The sequence below is a fragment of the Pimephales promelas genome, chromosome 19, assembly GCF_988280905.1.
Source record: "Pimephales promelas chromosome 19, fPimPro1.hap1.1, whole genome shotgun sequence".
Lineage (NCBI taxonomy): Eukaryota > Metazoa > Chordata > Actinopteri > Cypriniformes > Leuciscidae > Pimephales > Pimephales promelas.
This window is the reverse complement of record NC_142787.1, coordinates 1,620,969-1,643,808: the sequence shown is the minus strand read 5'-3', so window position 1 is coordinate 1,643,808 and position 22,840 is coordinate 1,620,969. Positions and strand designations below refer to the sequence as shown.

At 37.1% G+C, this 22,840-nt stretch overlaps 2 protein-coding genes across 2 annotated transcripts in view; both read left to right on the top strand.

The window, feature by feature from the left end:
• Positions 1-6,151, top strand: part of csf1rb (colony stimulating factor 1 receptor, b) — a 30,717-nt gene extending 24,566 nt beyond the window's left edge. Inside the window, exons 17-21 of the mRNA XM_039663620.2 lie at positions 367-489; positions 1,119-1,230; positions 1,318-1,417; positions 1,492-1,597; positions 5,062-6,151. Of these exons, the coding sequence (XP_039519554.2) occupies positions 367-489; positions 1,119-1,230; positions 1,318-1,417; positions 1,492-1,597; positions 5,062-5,169 (549 nt within the window). The 3' untranslated portion in view covers positions 5,170-6,151. The remainder of the gene's footprint in view (positions 1-366; positions 490-1,118; positions 1,231-1,317; positions 1,418-1,491; positions 1,598-5,061) is intronic.
• A 3,557-nt stretch (positions 6,152-9,708) lies between these two features.
• Positions 9,709-22,696, top strand: vdac1 (voltage-dependent anion channel 1). Its single transcript, XM_039663659.2, has 9 exons — positions 9,709-9,847; positions 10,766-10,835; positions 12,069-12,118; positions 14,336-14,488; positions 14,565-14,617; positions 16,477-16,704; positions 18,592-18,742; positions 20,057-20,114; positions 21,869-22,696. The coding sequence occupies exons 2-9, from the start codon at positions 10,769-10,771 to the stop codon at positions 21,958-21,960; spliced, it is 852 nt and encodes a 283-aa protein (XP_039519593.1). The 5' UTR covers positions 9,709-9,847; positions 10,766-10,768; the 3' UTR covers positions 21,961-22,696.
• The last annotated feature ends 144 nt before the right edge of the window (positions 22,697-22,840 follow it).

The window sequence follows — 22,840 nt, the reverse complement described above, 5'->3', positions numbered from 1 at the left end:
ATAACATTAAAAAAAAAAAAAATTGCATATGAAATCAGACCTGAGTGCAAAATAGGGAATTGATATGAGGAAGTTTGTAAGTCGCTTTGGATAAAAGCATCCACGCACACTACTTTTAAAGTTTATTGTTGTTGTTGTCATTTTGGAAACGTGACAGCCCCAGTCAAATTTTACTTTTAATATAGAAAAGAGTTGAACAAAAGTGATTCATTTTCATGGAACGCTAAGTAATATAAAGTGCAGAATTTTTATTCTTGAACCATTTCTTTATGGATGCCAAACTGCACAGAAAGGCTAATTATGTGAGAGATTATGTATTTTATTATTTTTGCTGCACTGTAATTTTATAATGCTGTTTATGCTCAGTGTATTCACAGAGACTTGGCTGCGCGGAACGTTCTTGTGTCTGACCGCAACATTGTGAAGATCTGTGATTTTGGCCTTGCACGAGACATCATGAATGACATGAACTATGTAGTGAAGGGAAATGTAAGTTATTTTTTTCTTTCGTTATGAACAATTCAACATTTTCGTCTCGATTTCTAACAGCTTTCTCCAGCACAAATCCTCTGTTTGCATTACAAATTAGTGCTGAAAAGGTGTGGACACGGTTATTTTTGTGCATATGCAGTAGTTGGAGTTTCCCTTTAAGACAGAAAATGTATGTGAGGAGAGTATTTAAACGAATCACGCACGGTGATTTACTTTTTTTTAAGGTTTGCGCTCGTCAATTCACTGTTATTTGTGCCATTATTTAAAGTCCCACTGTATAGTCAATAATTTTATCTCTTAAAACTCATCTTTGATCAGCAAAATGACATATTAGTGTACGCAGTTCTATGAATATACAGATGAGCCCGCCTCCAATCACTCACTGACGATCACACGTTGATCCAGCTTTCGGTGGCGGACAGGGGTCATCATGGGCACATTGCCCAAATAATAATAATAAACAAATGTGGAAGGGAATTAAACCATCTCTGAACTTGCTTAAACTCGTCTGTGACGCTATTTTCTTTTAGAAACAAACTTTCGTGCATTAGTTATCTCTGTAAAGCTGCTTTGTTGTAAAACGCACTGTATAAATAAAGCTGACTTGACTTTTACACTCGTTGTAGGCCCGGCTGCCAGTCAAATGGATGTCGCCTGAAAGCATTTTTGAATGTCTTTACACAGTACAGAGTGATGTCTGGTCATATGGCGTGCTTTTGTGGGAGATCTTTTCCTTGGGTAAGGGAATTTACTCGTTCATACCTATTAAGTGTTCATTTCATGAAGGTATTGTGTTGGTATTATGGTCTTTCTTCTGTTTTTTAGGTATGAGTCCTTACCCTAATGTTGTGATTGATGCACAATTCTACAAGATGATTAAAGATGGTTATCACATGCCACAACCAGACTTTGCCCCTCACGAAATGTGAGTCTATAAGCATTTGTGAGGTTTTAGAAAAGAAACAATAAATACTAAGCAGATGTCTTGACCGTCTGTAGGTACACGATGATGAAAACGTGCTGGAGTCTGGAGCCAACTCAGCGTCCCACCTTTGCCAACATCACAGAATTTATCGCAAATTTGCTGCCAAAGCAATCCAGCCAGGTGAGGCGTCAAAGCACAATGTCAGAACAATATTATCTGGTCTAAAAGCAAACAAAATATAGCCATGCTTCTTGAATTTATTATTTAGCTGATTTATCCGACGCAGTGTAGTCTCCCAGATAACAGAGAACGTCCTCAAAACTTTCTGGAAAGGTTCTCTCAAGGTTATAAACAAACATTCTTCCATTAATGTTAATGTTGAACGTGTGTTGAAAGTTATTTAAGTTCTCATTGGGTTAGCTTAAAAACGTAACTTACACTCTACAAAATGCCGGGTTGTTTTAACCCAAATGTGGGTCAAATATGGACGAACCCAGCCTGTCAAGCTCCCACCCTTGACTCCGCCGTGTCCTGGTTTTCCTGGGCCGCGGTTTCACACAGCTGTTTTAGACTGGTCTATAGTGTTAGACAAGTCTAACATTTGCTCATAGACTTAGTCTAATGCAAGTTAGACTGTTTCATAAAAATAAAGCCTGACTTAAAGGGTTAGTTCACCCAAAAATGAAAATTAAGTCATTAATTACTCACCCCCATGCTGTACCAACCCCGTAAGACCTTCGTTCGTCTTCAGAGCACAAATGAAGATATTTTTGATTAAATTTGAGAGCTGTATAACTACCACATTGGCTGCCTAAGGGACTGGCTCTTGACGGCCCAGAAAGTCAATGAAGAAAATGTTGAAATATCCCAAGTGACTACCGTGGCTCAACTATATGTTTATCAAGCGACGCGAATACTTTTTGTGCGAAAAAACAAACAAAAATAACGACTTTATTCGACTATTTCTTTTCTTCCTTGTAGGCCAGAAACGAGACTTCCTTAGATTTCCACGACGCATGCGCGAGATTTGCGATCTGCTTACACCAGCTTACACTACTTCAGAACGCAATTCTCGCGCATGCGTCGTGGAAATCTAAGGAAGTCTCGTCCAGAAGCACTTCCTGTTTCAGTTTGTAACTGTTTTCTTTATTTCACATGTAAAGAAAACATCTTAACCCTCAGGTGCTCTTCGGTCATTTCTGACCGAAAAATGTTCTGTTTTGAAATTTTAAAAATCACAGCTTCATCGGAATGTTATTAAAAACTTGGAGATTTTTATGGCATTGGGTATGTGAACACACAAAAAAAATTGAGGTCATGATCCGAGCAGGCTAAGTGGTCGTAAAAAAAATAGTCACACTTGTGCTCTTCGGTCAAAAATGACCGACCATAGGAAATGAATGGGATATTGACAAAAACACAAAAACTTTGAGAATTTTTGTGTGTACAATCTACAAATCGGCCACGATGCAGAAAAAAAGTGCTCAGCATTGACGGGGTGACACTCTAAAACATCAAGAGTGCAAAACAGACAGCTACACACACACATACACACACTTTTATACACAAAAACACCAATAAATTGTGATTAAAGAAATCTGTTTTGAATATTTAAAAATTACAGCTTCTTCAGAAAATTACGAAACTTGGTGACTTTTATGGCATTGGGTATGTGAACACACAAAAAAATTGAGGTCATGATTCGAGCAATTTAAGTGGTCGTAAAAAAACGAGTCACACTTTTGCTCTTCTGTCAAAAATGACAACCCATAGGAAATGAATGGGAAATTGATACAAAAAAAAAATTCTCTGAATTATTGTACGTGCAATCTACAAATCGGCCACAATTCTAAAAAAAAAAGTACACCGCAAGAAAGGGGTGACACTCTACAACATCTAGAGTGCAAAACAGACACACCCACCAACACACACACACATACAAACACACTTTTATACACATACACACCAATAAATTTTGATTACAAAAAGTATGTTTTGAATTTTTAAAAATCACAGCTTCATCGCAATGTTACGAAACTTGGTGACTTTTATGGCATTATGTGTGTGAAAACACAAAAAATTGAGGTCATGATCTGAGCATGCTAAGTGGTCTTAAAAAAATAGTCACACTTGTGGTCTTTGGTCAAAAATTACCCCCATAGGAAATGAATGGGAAATTGTAAAAAAAAAAAAAGAAAAAAAAATTTGTGAATATTTGTTTTTTTGTCATTTTTTTTATAAGAAATAGTTTTTGAGATTGTTTCAACTATATATACAAATCCACCAACAACAACAACAAAAATGTGTTCATAAACAGCTGGGGAATTCACATGCCTCTCAATAGAGAGCTGTACATGCCATCTAGTGGTTACACCATGATTCTACGCTTTTTCTCTATACTGTAACCAGATGGTGCTAATTTTCTACAAAAAATATTTTTTTTCTGAAGGCCTAGACTCTATATTAAACTAAAATACTGCATTAATATTTTTTTGAAGAAAACAATATATATATAGAAAATAATATATATTTTTCTATGGCAAAAATAAACCATAAATATTGCATAAATATTAATAAATTCATTTAAATTGTCTCAAAATACTAAATTAAAAAGAATAAATATTATAGAACAAAAATAAATTGCATTGGTTTTACTGGGATGGAGAAAGTTTCATTTTTAGGTGTCCGGTCACTTTTGACCGGGAAGATAACAAGTGTGACTCCGAAACGAAGAGCACCTGAGGGTTAAAGATGTTTGTTTAACTTTTTGATTCAGTTTTAAATGTTCTGTTGGTTGTATTTTATCCCAGCTTTTATGTAGTGTTAAAAAACAGGAAGTGCTTCTGGACCAGTGTTGTTTACATCTTGTGAAATGGTCTATAAATGCTTTATAAATATATGCATTTATACTTGAGGCCAGATTTACTAACAGCTTGAGCCAGCGGAAACCTTCTTTCGCTGTTAAAAACTACTTTCAGGATTTACTAAAGACACGCAGTGACAAATTAAGGTGTGGACACTTAGTTTTTTTATGCTGATCTTATTGCATATGCATTTGTTGGAGATTCCCTTTCAGGTGCAAAATGTATGTGAGGAGATGAATAATGCAAGGTGATTTACTAAGCTTTGCGCTCATTAATGTAAAGGTGTTTGAGACATTATTAAATTGGCGTGTCACTCACACACAGAACTTTTCCACTCCCATCGGTTTGTAATTGCACTCTCACGGCTCTGTTTAGTAAATCCGCCCCTTGGTTCACTCAAAACCAGATCCCTGTTTCATTTCATGATGCAGCAAAAATAGCCAGACTTATAGTGAGACTGCAGGGTGTTGTATTTGTGTTTTCTTAGAAATATCTCATGACTCATGTCACTTTTCTTATGTTGCTTATATTGTTGTCTTACACACGATAATCCACAAAAAGGTTGTGATTCCTAACCACAGAAATATATAAAAAAGGATTTCTTTTGTCTATCAAGATGAAAGTCTCAAACTTTATTTTAAAAACATGTACATACTGTATATATGTGTGTGCAATACTCAATAGTCAATACAATACAATGGCAATACTCTACAAATACATATTTGCAACAAAACATAATTCAAGTGTAATATGTGGGAAGTAAAAGCTTCTCTTCTTCAGCAGAACAATGAAACCATGTATCCAGAGTTTCCGAGGCTCCCGATGGCGTCGGCGTCCCATGTCGGCAGAGACGAGGCCCAGCCTTTAATGAGGAACAGTTTGACCTAACAAATATGCTTCAGTTTTTCATGTCTGTGTTTAGTACTAGAGCTGACAAGACAAGTCCCATTTCTATTCACTGCATGCTTTGTGTTTTGTTTTTACATTTATAACAACGTAATATCATGCTATATGATTTTTGTGATTCGTTTATAGCAGATAATTTAGTATTTTACTTTTTGAAACACATGGCAGCTAACACTTTATCAAACATCTTTTTATATGTTCCTTTTCATATTGTACATTAACTTCATCTGAAGGATTAAGAGCACAGGTTGTATCAGTGGATCTAAAAAAATGTCTCTGTAAAAAAATAAATCATATCAGAACCACACTTCAGAAAAAAGCTTAAAATAACCTAAAGTGTACACAAACTTTTGTAATTGGAAATGTGTCTGTGTTCAGAAAGACCTGATCATCAAGCTCATGCTCACTTCTCTTCACATTGTTACATATGTATGTTTTTATTCTTTTATATAATGCATTTATTCTTGTATATGTAGTGTGTCATGAGTAGGATCAACCCGATCACACTAAATGCGTCTCTATAGCACACACGCTGTGTGTTTGTCGTGCAATTTATACGCGAAAATGATTTTTAACTTGTATACGCATGGGTTGGTTAGGGTAGGTTTAGTAGTGGTGTGGGGTGCATGTGTATTATGCGTTTGTGCAGAATTAGTGGTGGGTGTTGTGTGAGTATCAAATGCACACGAAAACTGCACATAAAAACTAATTTTCACGTATAAATTACATAATACACAAGACAATAGAGACACATTTATGTCTTCATTGGAATGGATAGCATTAATAGTGTAGTTTTTTCTTTGATATAAGTTATTTTGTCTTTTTATATATTGACTACTTTTGTGTTATTGTGGGCCGTGGCGGGTCACCCTGAGGTTTATACTCCCACTGGGCTTTCTTTTGTTACTGTGAAGCTCTCAACTTTACATATTATTTCCCACATCTAAATAAAACATTTATCTGAGCTATTCTTTGCTTGTGAAGTTATTTATGTATTTATTTTTGGTCTGACGACTGGGCTGGGATGCTCGTAATAACCTGAAGTGACTCTGATTAACTCAAAATAAGATGATTTTTCTTACATTTTCTTGATTGCTGCTACTACAAGAGAGCCACAAAGCCTTAACGAAGCATCTCATTAGCCGCATTTCCACTGCTGGGCTAGGGCCAAGGTGGAGATCATTTTGTGTCAATATGCTGAATTTAGGTGTAAAACCATACCCATATATTTTGTATGGTTATATATATATTAGGAACTCATCAATTAAATATCTGTCATTGCATATTCTGCATTATTGGATGTTTTTTAATAAACACTGCCCCAAAAAAAACAAAAAAAAAAAAAACTATAAAGTTTTATGGCTGGACGATATGATATTTATTTACACATATAGGCTCTATATAACACTGATATAACATAAGTGATCACACGGATTTAGGCCTACCTATATTGTATTTATACAAAGCGTTCACAAGGAAATTTGCTTTATATTTAGGTCTATATTGCTTTTATTTCCCCGGTGTCGAAATCAGGCAAACATGAATGTCAGGGAACACGATTCCTGGCTGCATGTCAATATCCATGGATCACTGGATCTTTAGTAAGTTGTAAGGAACACTATGTGTCATTAAACATTTAGTTTAAATTGATAAAATTGTTCATTTTAGTCGCATTTTCGCAGTTTCTCCTATTAAATTCAGTCACGTAGCAGATCTTTTGCCACTCAGTCTGGCTGAGGGCGGTTGTTCCGGCGGGAAAGTGATGTCAAACGGTCGGGTCAGAGGTCACTCTTCGGCTAAAACTAGCCATTACTAGTGATTATAAAGTAATATGTATATATGGATATTTTTGTTACAAAGACACGTGGTTTCACTTCGGCTTTATTAACCCCATCCGTATGTATTTGTAAGCACTTTTTTGGGCTTCAAAATCTCTAGTTAATATTTAGCTATGAATCTATACACACTATCACTATATACATAGGACATTTATACAACATTCATACATATTTTACAATTAACGCCATAATTTACAAAAATTATAATAAAAATAAAAATGAAAAATAAATAATAAATAATACAAAACAATTTAAATACAATGTCGCTACTCCAAATAAAACTATATCAAAAATAAACTAAGAACTACAACAGTATGTCCTTAATTAAATTAACTTTAACTATCTAAATTTCTTTGAAGGTAATATTTCTTAAGTGAAGTTTTGAACCCATACAAGGTATTTTGTTGTTTGATAGTAGGCTATTTGAGAGCGAATTTCATTCACACATTGCTAGTTTTAACTCTAGGTAAAATAAAACTTCCTCCTACTGCATGTCTCGTTGGATAATGATGTGCATCAATACTAAAGGATAGTTTTGTATATAAAGTAAGAGGTGTTTTATGTGTTGTGACATTATATAAAAATACCATTAATGAATACACCAATCTATTTTTAATTTTGATCTGTATCGCGGATGTAGCAGGAACCAGGTTTGATCGACGGATAATCATTTTTATTAATGTTTTTTTTCCAGATATTTATAGCATATTTTTATTTTTTGTAATATTGGATTACCGGTAAATAGTGTCACCTTGTGGATATTTTGAGAACTGCGTCTGTCATCAATGGCGTTCAAAGGTAAAATCCTGTGACCGCCCTTAATTAAGACACTTATTTTAACAGCCATTAATGCACAAATGAGACGTTACATTAACACTTGATATGTACTTTAAATGACACTTATGTAACCTCGCCCAGAGTAAAGAGCTCCAGTAAATCATGAAATGAACCAGCAGTCAGGATTTTGATATTATTGATACGCTTGCTTTTACACAGCAGTTTTATTTAACTTCCATATGGACACATAAAAGAAATATAATAATTAAAAAGATCAAACTAAAACAACCCAGGCAGTACGCCGAGGTACAAGTGCAGTTAAGAAATGAATCATACTCCAAACATAATTCGTTCACCACAGCATTTATATAGCCTACTATAGGTAGGCCTATACATGGGGAAACATAAAAATAACTGTAGGCTAATATACTTGAACATCATGATGTAACTTTGTGAGTCTTTACTGAACTCAAGGCAACACAGAACATACATGTATAGCGCTTGGCCGACCCCAGAAACACTCTGGCCAAAAACACATATTCACCCCAAAACAGGAACACCCTCCCCAGGAAACGAACTGCACTATTGCAATAGTCAGTCAATACATTACAAGAACAAACACCTTTAAACAAACAATTACGCAATCCGTCATTCTCATGAACATCATTCCCAACAAATGTCTAGTCAAAAAGAGAGACTCACTCGACATTTGCAAATCAAAAGAGATCAAAAACTCATTAAAACACCATATTAAATAAAAACAGTAGAAAAAACAACTACACTGAAAGTAAAAAGCTGGGTTGTTTTAACCCATCTTTGGGTAAAATATGGACAAACTCAAACATTGGGTTAACTGTTTAAATTACATTTTTAACCCAAAATCTGGGTTTGTACATATTTTACCCAAGTTTGGGTTAAAACAACCCAGCTTTTTTTTTAGAGTGTAGCCTATACATTAAGTTGAGTTCTTTCATCTGGTCTAATTTCTGACAACCATTGACCTTAACACCCTTTCACCAGTCATGCCTCACACACTCTAAAAATGGGTCAAATGTGGACAAACCCATTGGGTTACATTTTTTAATTACATTTTTAACCCAACGTTTGGGTTTGTCCGTATTTGACCCAAAATTGTGTTAAAACAACCCTACATTTTAAACAACCCTCAGTGTCCGGGTGTCCCCCTGTTCACTACACACTAAGAAATAAAGACGAATCAAGTCATGCCCCAATAAAGACAAAGCTTATAATAAATAATCCATGAATGACGTGCATGTTGGAAATAAAACCGCTGAATTTCTCCCTCTTAATAGCCAAATGTGACACTTTAGGAAGTAAAAAAAAAATATATTTTCTCAATCACTTCTATACAAGTTTACCCAACTATGACAACCTTTGCTTCTGAGAAACCAGGATATGTGAAAATGGTCTACTTGTTTTGAAGTTGAAAATAGCACACAAAAAATGGCACATAATGATGAGTTTACACTGACGGATCATAAGTCGGATTCATGCTTCAAACACACGACAACACAACAAACTATAGACTTATTAGATATCGGTTTCTCCAAAAGATCGAATGAAACTATTCAGAAATAGGCCTATTCATAAAAAAAAAAAAAATGATTCAGAAGTTTTATTTTGGAAAACATAAAAAACAAAAACATTTTTAAAAAACCACTGCAACTCGCATTTGCTAAAATACTTTTTGATATTCTGTAAACTGTATTTATTCTCTGTCATATTCTGTGCAACGAACACATGCTCAACTGTTTCTGCCTGTCCTGACAGACCAGAAAACTCGATCTGTCTAAAACGCGTCTGTCATCCGGGTGTGTGATGATGTGGAATCCGCTGATGATAAAAAAAAATAGAGAGAAAAAAAAAAAGAGGAATCCGCTGATGATGCTCGGGACCACTGCGCATGCGCGGCGCAGCTTGCGTACGCTCTCTTGCGTAAGTCAGTCGTGACTCGTGGTTGTGTGTGAGTCTGCACGTCTCTCCTCCTCTCGGCTGAGTCCTGTCCTCCTCACGACCTTACAGAGGTATGTCCACATCTGAGACCTTTATCCTGGACTGGAGATTACAGTCGTGAGGGTCAATGAGGGTGAAAGTGATCGCCTGTATCTCTAGTGTTTTAGTGACTCAGGGACGAATGTGTTTGGGATGGTGAAGCGCATCAATGTCGCGAGCAGGGCCTCTGCGTTAACGCGCTCGCGGTGTCTGTGCATGAGCATCGAGTGCACGCTATCCTGGTCAAATGTGCACGTGCTGTTTAAATGCATTCATCCTGCTTCATTTATTGCATTTTAATGGTTTTATTTTAATGCACACGCGCACGCATGACTCTTGTCATTGTCTCGCTGCGCAAGCAGATCGCTTTGACAAACCAAAGGAAATATTGAAGTGTGAAAGTGTCTGACTGCAGTGATTCTGTGCACATTTATCCTCAATCTACTCTGATAGTGGCCTGTAAACCTGCGCCACTGAGTCTGATGCTAGCGTGTTGATTCTTGCATAGAAAATGCTCTCTGTGCTTTCCTTCTCTGGCTTATTCTTAGAGAAATATTCGCACGAATCACGTATGGTGTGTGTTAGGGAATAGGCTTTTATTGTAATGTGTGTATGATCGATGTAGTCATGTGTCAACCAACATTAGGCCGGTTTTGCTGTGTAAAATATCTGAATTGGTCCATCTTTGGAAAGGCTGCTCACTGCAGAGGTAATGGGCGGGGCTTGACGTCCAGTCCCGCCTCTCTGGGGGCGGGGCTTGCACCTAAAACTTACCCTTAATAAGGGTAAGCTCCACCCATTATTTCCACTGAGCTGAACTGTCAGACTCATGACGTCTAGATAGGGAACTCTCTCTGCAGTGTGCAACACTTGAGCCGCTCCCTGTGTGACCTTGCCGTGACCTCTGCCATCTTCTGTCCTGCTCACCTGACACTCTCTCCGCATTGCAGACAATGGCCGTTCCTCCGACATATGTGGACCTGGGCAAGTCTGCCAGGGACATCTTCACCAAAGGATACGGTATGAATTCAACTGTTTTTATACTAGCGCTAAAGGTGCATTCACACTACAATTGACTTTGCCGCTGCATGTCTCCAGTGGCTGGCGGTGAGGCGTTCCCTAGTTACTGTTGCCAAGTAATGTTTGTGAGTTACTTAAACTCATAATGCATATGCATGAGCTCACTACTCATAATCATTCATACTTCTGTATGTTACGTAATGTTGTAGACAACAAAACAGTTTTCTTGCCGCTACAAACAAACATTTTGGGAGGAAAGTCTAATAAAATGCATAATATTAAAGATGAGCGAGACACAGTGAGTGCTCGTTGCCATCGCCGGTATTTAACTATATATATCATAAAATCTAGGACAGTTTCTGACCGCTAAAACAAGCTCGTCATTCATCTGGCCTCGGCACTGACTTCACCCCATTGGTTGTCGCTCCCAAAAGTCGCTCTTCATTTGCATAAAGTTAAACATAATATACTGTAGTATGGTAGTGTGAACGCACCTTAAGGCTCTAACCATGTCTTGAACATTGGCGGGACCAAAGATATTTTTCGTTTGTGTGTGTAAATAGTGTTTGAATATAAATGTGTGTCGCTCTTGTGTTCTAAAAGTACAAAACAGAATAGAATCAAGAATAGAATAGAAACAGAAATGTGAAAAGCACTATATATAAATATATATATATATATTTGAATCATGAAAATAAGACTTGTTCGGAGATCGCAGTTTTCTTTGTTCGGAGATCAGTTTTACTTTGGTGAGAGTTCATTAAAGCTAAACTGTGTAACTCTTAGTTTATTCTTAGCTAAAAACACTTAGTTCTTTCAAAAATATATGTGCTCGTCAATGTATATTTACTTCGTTTAAGTAATAAAGTATTCTCGTGAGTGTATAATATGCCATTGAAAATACATACGGGTAAGGGGTTCGCCATGTTGCCCGTCCATCTTGAAAGTACATTAGCCAAAGAGGGACATACCCGTTAATTCAAGCTTCGCCTTTCGCATTTACGTTTGAGTTAACACTCCAACTGGAAGCCATGTTAATCTTGGACTACATTGGCCACCGTAGGAGTTAAAACGAAATCGGAATTGAGAGGAACAGAAACTAATATTCACTGGATGGTCATATACCTTTTCACCACTAGATGGAGGTAAAAATCACACAGTGTAGCTTTAACTTGTGGTGACAAGCACTGCTTTACACACTGACTTAGTGATGGTTGTCTTGGTCATTTGCAGGTTTTGGTCTCATCAAGTTGGACTTGAAAACAAAGTCGGAGAATGGATTGGTAAGTAGAGAATGGATTGGTCCTGTTCAAATGTCTATCCGCCTGTGGGACAAACGCTGCTGATGTGCACTTTTAAAAAGCCAAAATGTTTAATGCTTTCTGTTTTTAGAGGCTGATGTAGACACTAACACATGTACAGAGCACTTGACCGTTTTGTGTTAGGATGAGCGAGGGATGTTAACTATACACTTAAACCTGTCATCAATAATGTAAGGTGATCTGTGCATGTTAAACTGGCATGCCATTTGGTGTGAGTTGTGACAAAGGATTTTCTCTTTAGATGCAGAAGTTTAGCAATTTGATTTGATTGACAAGCGCTTGATTTAATCCCTTTAAGGAGAACTGAAGCTGTAAACCGTACAGGGAATCCTGGCGTTTGCACATTATTATAACAGTTTATATTTAAGTGCTTCGTTTGGATATAATAATCAACACTCAAATAAAACAGACATTTAAATTGCACATGAATCAGTTTATACATTTAATGATATAAGCAGTATAAGTATAAACATTAAAACGACCTGTTTTATATATAAATTAAGTAATGAAGACATCACTGACAGGTTAAGGAAAATATAGTGCATATGTAATATCCCGGCTCCAGAATAACATCTGAGAGCAGTCGCTGTATTTACTTATAAAACTACTGTTTTTGCATCAATACGTGCAGTTTTACAATGTGGTTCATTAGTTAATGTATTAAGTGTCACGAAATAACCGTGAGCGATACATTTGTTACTGTGTTTATTAATATTTGTTCATGTTGATTGATAAAAATACAGCTGTTCATTGTTGTTCCCAGTGCATTTACTCAAGTAATGAAATATTAGTAAATGTTGAAATTAAGATGAACAAAGGTTAATAAATGCTGTATAAGTGCAGTTCATTAATAGTTCATGCTAATTAATGTTAGCTAATGAACCTTATTGTAGCAAACTAATATGTTGGTGTTCAACTTTGCGTTTTAAAAATACAACCGTTCGTTTTTTTGTTTTGCAACGAACTTCTGTACATAATACGAGATAGAGTTCTTTATTAAATTCATTTAAAAAAAAGAAACAATAATTATAGGAATAGCCTCTAAACCTCAAAGAAATGCCATCAAGACATCGAAGCAGAAATAAGGGAGAAACACCCAGGAACTCCGTGTCTTTCCCTGCCATTAATGATTGGATAACACACCACGTCCCCTTCCTTCCATTAATAATAATAATGCATGGCTGTGATAGAGGTTATAACAGTGTTGTAGTCGAGACCACCTCACTCGAGTCCGAGTCCATAGAGAGTCGAGTCCGAGACCAGAGACGGTCGAGTCCGAGTCGAGACCGAGACCAGTGAGGGTTGATTACCTAATTTACTTTTATTTACTTAGAGAAATCCTTTTTTTTTTTTACTGAATTTACTTAGAGTTTAAAAAATATGATCAGTTTAGGCTAAAAAGGCCACATAGTAGGTGGTGTTAAAAGTAATTTTATTACAATTGGTCATGCGCAGTTGCGCACTATAAAATCACCAATCACTGGGTGTGTCAATCAATTTAAAGAAATATATTTTATTAACATACATTAATAATCATGAAAAATATTTTTAATTGAACTCGAGTGGACTCGGGAATAATTCCGAGTCCTAAAAAAAAAATGTTCGAGTACGAGTCAATTCCGAGTCCAAATGCACACGAGTCCATGACAAGACCAAGACCATTAAAATATGGTCTCGAGTCCGAGACGAGTCCGAGTCTCGAGTACTACAACACTGGGTTATAAACCTACCAAAGTCTGTTGCCATGATTTTTGGAATGACTTATCGCGAGAGGAAAAAAAAAGACGTTTTAGTCGCATAACATCGGTTAATGGAAACGCCGTCATTTCGCAATAGTTTTTTTATCGACATTTGGAAAATATCGCAAAAGTTTTGCGCAAATCTGTAATGGAAACAAACGTGCCTACTGTTCGCTGATTGGCCAAACGCCAAACACCAGAAGACGCCATTTTTAAAAACACACAGATTATAGCCTATATATTTACTCCAGAAACTAACTCTACGAACATGTAAAACAGTGATAGATGAGTCTCTCGACCTTTACACGGAGGAGAAAACCCATGAATCATTGTTTACAAGCGGCTTTACTGATGACCACCACGGTAGAAATGCTGATTGAGCCATTACACCATTTTTACACACTTGTCCTTATCATGTGATCTTCTCCTGCTACTGTAGGAGTTTAAAAGCTCCGGCTCGGCCAACACAGAGACCAGTAAGGTAGCAGGAACGCTGGAGACCAAGTACAAGTGGGCCGAACACGGGCTGACGTTCACCGAGAAGTGGAACACCGACAACACTCTCGGCACGGAGATCACTCTGGAGGACCAGGTGCGGATCCAGAGCACATGATGTGATATGAGTTTAAGTCTGGTCCTCTAACATGAACGCTGCTTTATTTCCCCAGTTGGCCAAAGGGCTGAAGCTGACGTTTGATTCCTCCTTTTCTCCAAACACTGGGTATGTGTCTCGCTATCTGTTCTCTTCAGTATTTTATTTTTTTTATTTTATTTATCCTTTGTTTTACCAGGATAGTCCCATTGAGAAAAAAATCTCTTCTTCCAGGGAGTCCTGGCCAAAATGGCAGCACTTAAAAGTTAAAGTATAATCAGTGGACTTCCATGTTTCATCGTCCAAAAACTGCCTTTCAGGAAATGAAAAACAAACACTGTGTTGTGAAAGCACATATAGTCAGACAGTTGCACGTCATATTAGTAATATGTGACCAAAATTAAGCTCAATGCAGGATTTTTGAGCAGCAAATGTCATCACATGAAAATGTGTGTTTTGTCTCATCATTTGAGCCGCTGGATCTGAGGCCGAAACTTATTTCGGTCAACTTAAAAAAGAAGGAAAAAAGAAATACAATTTACAAGCAAACATAGAAACGAGAATTAAATTACAATATTTTTTAAAAGAAAATAAAACCGAAAAGGTGTCTGATCCTTTTTACATTTCATTTATTTTACACAAATAAATTAAAAAAGTAGGGTTAAAAAGTTATAAAGTATAGTTATGTCAGAGTATAGTAGTAGCATATGAAAAAAAACTACAAAGTTTGCTAGGCCCAAAAGATCGCTAATCTCGCGGGAAAAAAATCTACTACGTTAAAATGGGTTTGCGTTAACGCTGTTAATAACGCGTTTAACTGACAATATTTAATAGGGCTGGGTAATAAATATCGATTTCTTGATATTAATCGATTCTCATTTTTATGAACCGATATCGATTCTTAAATCTCAAGAATCGATTAGTCATCCTGTTTCATTTGAATTAATGGATCATTGTATTGCGACTGCGCGCATCCAACAAATCGCAATAATCTTTGTCCTTTGTTACTATTGATATGAAACAAAGTCTCAATTTTCAAATTCCGTCCATTTTCTTTAGAAATTCAAAAACATAAATAGCGTTTTGTCGCTGTGGCGTGAGATCGCTCTTTGCAGCGCTGATCTCTCTTCCGGCTTAATAATACCAGTCACAGCGCCAAATAAACATGAATGAGCATCTGAAAGTGTGTTAAAGATAGAGTACAACTTATCCAAATCCGCATCATGTCACATTGATTCGCCCAATCAGCGTTTCAACCGTGGAAAGACGTCAGTTAAACAGCTTGTAATCAATGTCATCGTCATATTTACCTCAGAAAACCCACATAAACTCGTTAGTCAGCTAGAAAAAATAACTCTAGAGAGGAGCATTTTGCTAAATATATACACCATATTACATATGTTCTTCAATATTTAATGCATATTTAAATAAATCTTTTATTTAAAAAAAAAGTTTTTATGACAGCCACCATTTAAATGTATATATTTCATATAATCTTCTTAAATAAGTAAAAGTGTAATTTAAGTGTTTGTATAGCTACAAAACAGTTCATTAATACCTACATATTAGGCTAATGAAGTCTATTGGCTACAACTAGACTCCCATAGTTTACAGCATTAGTTAAGAGATTTGATTTCCTTGAGAAAAATGGCCATTTATTGTAACTGATATCCAAAATAATCGATATTGAATCGAATCGGAATCAAAATCGAATCGAATTGTGAAATTTGTGTCAATACCCAGCCCTAATATTTGAGGTAGGAAATGTACAAAATATCATCATGCAACATGATCTTTACTTAATATCCCAATGATTTTTGGCATAAAATAAAAATCTATAATTTTGACCCATGCAGTGTGTAGAGACACCCGTGCGACTCGTGACGGGTCACACGTTAGTTGATGACTGCCTCATATTAAGTGTTGTGGAGCACAGATCACCAAGACATGTCTGACGTTTCTCTGGCTTGTTCCGTAACGTCCCACAGCAAGAAGAGCGGGAAGATCAAGAGCAGCTTCCAGCACGAGCACCTGAACCTGGGCTGTGACGTGGACTACGACATCAACGGCACCGCGGTGCACGGAGGCGTGGTGGTGGGCTTCGAGGGCTGGCTGGCCGGGTACCAGATGACCTTCGAGGCCGGCAGGAACCGGGTCACTCAGAGCAACTTCGCTGTGGGATACAAGACCGACGAGTTTCAGCTGCACACAAACGTGTACGTACTGAACGCTGTGTCTGCGGGAGGGAGATGTGTGTGTTGTTTTTCCAGGCTCAAGGTTAGACAGGTGGGTTATTTATATATACGTTTATTCCCTGGCGATTGGATTTGTCGAGGGCTTTAGCGCACTAATGTCACGGGCTACTTCTGTATATCAATGAGGCTCAAATAAAAGCGTGAGTTAATTCTGTGCAGTTGTTTAGGGCCCTAGATGACATGATGTCTATTAAAGTCCTCCTCTAATATAAAGTCTATTTATCTTTTAAAGTCATTTCATCATCAAAATTACATATTTAAATGTTTTTTCCTTAAAATATCCTGAATGTAACTTGACACCCTTGCCTCATTTAGTATGCGCGGCTCTATGAATATGCAAATGAGCCCTGCCTCCACGATCACACGTTGATCTGATTGGTTACAAGGTGGTTTGTGACGTCAGAAACACCAGCGATTTCCAAACCGTGTTTTTGAGACTGTCTTTGGTTCACTGCAGTTTTAAGGAGGAAATACTCAGCAATGCTGTCCACTTATCAACGCACACATGGTGTGTGTAAACCCTCAGGTGCTCTTCTTTCGGAGTCACACTTGTTATCTTCCCGGTCAAAAGTGACCGGACACCTAAAAATTTAATTTCCTCCATCCCAGTAAAACCAATGCAATTTATTTTTGTTCTATAATATTTATTCTTTGTAATTTAGTATTTTGAGACAATTTGATTGAATTTATTAATATTTATGTAATATTTATGGTCTATTTTTGCCATGGAAAAAAAAATAATATATATATATATACATATATATTTAATTATTAATGCAGTATTTTAGTTTAATATAGAGTCTAGGCCTTCAGAAAAAAAATATTTTTTGAAGAAAATTAGCACCATCTGGTTACAGTATAGAGAAAAAGCGTAGAATCATGGTGTAACCACTTGATGGCATGTACAGCTCTTTATGGAGAAGCATGTGAATTCCCCAGCTGTTTATGAACACTTTTTTTTTGGTGGATTTGAATATATAGTTGAACCAATCTCAAAAACGATTTTTTATTTAAAAAAAAATGTAAAAAAAATAAATAAAAATTCGTGAATTTTTGTGTTTGTCAATTTGCCATTCATTTCCTATGGTGGTCATTTTTGACCAAAGACCACAAGTGTGACTATTTTTTTACGACCACTTAGCATGCTCAGATCATGACCTCAATTTTTTTTGTGTTCACATACCCAATGCCATAAAAGTCACCAAGTTTCGTAACTTCGCGATGAAGCTGTGATTTTTAAAAATTCAAAACATACTTTTTGTAATCAAAATTTATGTGTATTATGTGTATGTGTATAAAAGTGTGTTTGTTGGTGGGTGTGTCTGTTTTGCACTCTAGATGTTGTAGAGTGTCACCCCTTTCCTGCGGTGTACTTTTTTTTAGAATTGTGGCCGATTTGTAGATTGCACGTACAATAATTCAGAGAATTTTTTTTTTGTCAATTTACCATTCATTTCCTATAGTGGTCATTTTTGACAGAAGACCAAAAGTGTGACTATTTTTTTTTAAGACCACTTAGCATGCTCAGATCATGACCTCAATTTTTGAGGTAAGTGTTCACATACCCAATGCCATAAAAGTCACCAAGTTTCGTAACATCGCGATGAAGCTGTGATTTTTAAAATTTCAAGACAGAAAAGCACCAGAGGGTTAAAGCACATCAAAAACACCACATAGACACATAAACAACATTAAAAGTGGGATTTTCACCACAGGGGGACTTTAAAGAGCATTTTTGTGTTTTCTTTTCTATTTAACCTGTCGATTTAATGCCATTCACAGTTTTAAAAAGCGTAGTTTTGAGAATATGAAAAGGATGTGTGTGAATGATGCGTTTTCTAATCACAGGAATGATGGAACAGAATTCGGCGGCTCCATTTACCAGAAAGTGAATGATAACCTGGAGACGGCGGTGAACCTGGCCTGGACCGCCGGAAACAGCAACACCCGCTTCGGCATCGCCGCCAAGTATCAGATCGACGCCGACGCTTCCTTCTCGGTGTGTGTTCAGTTGCTAAGTGAAGTTAGCATTGCCACTTTTAGTTTTTCTTCGAGCTAGGTTTTCTTTTCAGTGATCAGTGCTGTCGTTTGTTGATACCTGTAGGCATAATGATGCGTTAAAGGGATAGTTCACTTTGAAATTAATGTTTGGTATGTTTTATCTTACCTCAAGGGCATCCAAGATGTAGGTGTCTTTTTTTCCACAGTATTTTCAATTTTGATATTTTTAGGTCAAACCGTTCTTGTCTGTCAGTCATATAATGGAGGTCTATGGTCACCACCTCAAAGAGCATGCACAGAGAAGTCCAGATTAAACATGATTTAATGACTCGTGAATGTAAGTACACATTGATGGCCTAAGACACGAAACGAGCGGTTTGTGTGAGAAAACCAACAGTATTTATATCGTTTTACCCTCTTGTAACCACAGCCACGTCCAACTGATCTTGCGGGTGATGCGGGCGCTTCGGTCTGGGAAAGGCCGAAGGAACGTATACAACGACTTTAGACTTTGTATACGTTCTTGCTTGGTTATAAGAATGTTATTAGAACGTTATGAAATAACAATTTTAGGTTATACTGGGCGCTATTAACGAATGACAATAAAATAGACCATCCTAGGTCAATGTATTGCAGTAATTCCTCTCTCAACCAGTAGGAAATGCTTTGATTTGCATGAAAAAAAAAAACTGTCATAAACCGGAAATCCGGCTTAATTCTGGAAACAAAATGCGATATAAATTTTTGTTCAAGCCGCCCAGCACTACCCCGCGCAGCGTACCGGTATATCTTAAAGAGACTGCAGATTACAAACATTTTAGACATGCTCATATTTTAGAGTATGTAGTTAATATTTTTGTTAATAATGATTTATCATATCCACCTGCGACCCGCCCGAAATCAATCAGAATGTTATTTTTATTACTTGATCCGCAGATTATCTGCAGCAACCTTTGGATATAACGGCGATCCGCGCATCACTAATACACATTAGTTCAATTACGGATGTGTTAGGCGTGTTATTACATGTTACATGTTGCACTACTCGTTATATTACTTTACTGTTACACCCCACAGAATACGCGTATTTTCTAGGTGTCACGATATATTGCGATATCAAAATGTGATGTGAATTCAATCAGGTTATATTGGTACCATGATGCTTATCATCAACTTCCTCTGTCAATCTGGATCCTGAGTTTAGGAATAACTGGAATAAAGGAGTAGAAACAGGGGGAACGACTTCATTACATCGGAGATGTTTCACTTTGCTGTTTCTTACCCACTCACACACTGTTTGTGTGTCTTACAGGCCAAAGTGAATAATTCTAGCCTCGTCGGCCTGGGATATACCCAAACCCTGAAGCCCGGTAAGTTTATATAGATGTAAATTATGTGAAACAAGTTTAATAAACCTGTTGAAAATGCATATGCAGCGGTTTAAGCCAGGCGTGTCCAATCCTCAGTAACCCAGCTGATCAGTGTCTCGAGGATTGCTCGAAGCATTTAAAATAATTGATTGATTATTTATCATTTTATTTCAAACTTTACCTCACTCCAGAATCCGCCAGACTGTGATTATAAGTCAGGGGCATAAATAGTGTAACATTCACTAACACAGACTATACTGGAAGTATTTGTTTTAAAGGGGTGGTTGATTATGAGTTCACTTTTTTAACTGTAGTTAGTGTGTAATGTTGCTGTTGCATAAACAACATCTGCCCAAAGTTCAGAGCAAAGGGAGATATTTACTTTAAAAAAAAAACAACAACAACAAAACGTTTTTTTTAAGGACTACAATACACGGCTGGTAGAACTACACAAGCTTCCTCCCGGGTTAGTGACATCACCAACCCTTAAATTTACATAAACCCCGCCCCCGGGAACGCAATTTATAGATTATCATGAGAGAATATGCTAATCAATGTCTAGAAGATAGTTAACTCCACATCAGATACACACATTCATCAACTAACCATCCAGAAACGTCCTGTTTAGAGGAGTAGTTCACTTTTGAAAAAACTTTTGCTGATAATTTACTCACCCCCACGTCATCCAAGATGTCCACGTCTTTCTTTCTTCAGTCGAAAAGAAATGAAGGTTTTTGATGAAAACATTCCAGGATTTTCTCCATATAATGGACTTCAATGGGGACCAAACGGTTCAAGGTCCAAAAGACAGTTTCAGTGCAAACTGTTCAAAGGGCTTTAAACGATTCCAGACGATGAATAAGGGTCTTATCATGCGAAACGATCGGTTATTTCAAAGCTTATTCCAAAAATGTAACTTTTATAAGGACAAATGCTAGCCTTGCTCTATTCTGTGAGGTGCGTTTGTAACGTCACGTAATACGTAATTACGTTCAAAAGGTCACGGGTGACGTAGCCGGAAGTACAGAGTCAAAATCGTCCGACATCGTTGTTTTACCTTTTAATTCCTTTTTTTGTAAACGGTGTTTGAGTTAGTTTTCACGTTCAACCTATGCGTTCAACTTGTAAACACTGACTCTGTCCTTCCGGCTACGTCGCCCGTGACCTTTTGAACTTAATTACGTATTACGTGACGTTACAAACGCGCCTCACAGAATAGAGCAAGGCTTGCATTTGTCCTTATAAAAGTTACATTTTTGGAATAAGCTTTGAAATAGCCGATCGTTTCGCATGATAAGACCCTTATTCATCGTCTGGTGTCGTTTAAAGACATTTGAAGCTGCATCTGAAACTGTTATTAACTGTCTTTTGGACCTTCGACCGTTTGGTTCCCATTGAAGTCCATTATATGGAGAAAAATCCTGGAATGTTTTCATCAAAAACCTTAATTTCTTTTCGACTGAGGAAAGAAAGACATGGACATCTTGGATGACATGGGGGCGAGTAAATTATCAGCAAAAGTTTTTTCAAAAGTGAACTACTCCTTTAATTCTACGTTATCACTTCTCTGACCCCGGTTTGAACATAAAAGGCTAAACGTGTTTAAAACACACTTTCTCTGAGTGAAGTCCTTGAAAACCAAACAAGTAGTGCTTGAAAAGTTCTGGATTTGCATTTTGCATTTGAGTTCAGCACAGCTGATCCTCATGGATGTGAATGTTCCTCGTCTAACCCGTTCCCGTCTCTTCACTCAGGGATCAAGCTGACCCTCTCTGCTCTTCTGGATGGGAAGAACATCAATGCTGGTGGACACAAATTGGGTTTGGGTCTGGAGTTTGAGGCATAGGAAGTACAATAATCCTGACTTGATTTTTTTTTTTTTTCTTTCTTCCCTTTTGAATACCTTCCCTCACAAACCTCGTTTCTCTTAGATTCCCCGGCCGAGGACACGCACTCGGTCAAATGATGCATTAGTAGAGGCTCACGTCTTCAGAGAGTGTGTTTGCTAAAGGAAAGACACTGCTATAGGTCACACAGAATGAAAGAACAGCATAAATGGCTTTAAAAAATGTATTGTAATGACATTATTTATTTCAGTGTTGATTCAGACAGAATATTTGATTTTTGGCCGTTGGCTAGAAAGGGAGACGTTTACGTCAGAAAACACTAATGCTAGCGGACTACATTCCTGATCCACGGTTTTCACCCCGACTGACCTTGAAAGAAGGGACCCGTATATAAGAGTACACTCGAGGGCCGCTGTAGGAGCCCTTCACGTCTTTAGTTGTAGACACCAGACTTTTGGGTGTGTTTCGTGTTTGTCTCGTCTATGCGAGTGAACCCACATGTGTATCTTGTCCATTATTGTTTTACTACTTGCCTGTACCTTTAATGGCACCACTCTTTCAGCTGTCCCTGAACTAAAGGAGATTGGAAACAACCTTTAGATGTGCCGGGGAAGAGCGTGAAAGACTTGAATATGTGGATGTAGTCTTCCGTTTTTAAATGTTGGATTAGCATCCTGTCCATTTGTAGCAGTTTGGTTACTTTAAGTTGAATAAAACATTTGGACCTGGACCACACTACTGGATTGTGCAGTTTGATTTCTTACCAAAAAACAAAACAAAATATTGGTAGTATATCCAAAAATGTTTTTGAGGAAGCTTTATTATTAGTTTAAGTCCAGCTTTTAATGTTTTTAATGTGTGTATGTGGTGTTTTCAATA

What these genes read in the sequence shown, in the direction of transcription:
- vdac1 (XM_039663659.2), top strand. Translation starts at nt 10,769, where the DNA reads ATGGCCGTTCCTCCGACATATGTGGACCTGGGCAAGTCTGCCAGGGAC. An exon ending in AGATCACTCTGGAGGACCAG is followed by an intron (nt 14,489 to 14,564) that starts GTGCGGATCCAG and finishes TTATTTCCCCAG; the next exon opens with TTGGCCAAAGGGCTGAAGCT. An exon ending in ACGCCGACGCTTCCTTCTCG is followed by an intron (nt 18,743 to 20,056) that starts GTGTGTGTTCAG and finishes TGTGTCTTACAG; the next exon opens with GCCAAAGTGAATAATTCTAG.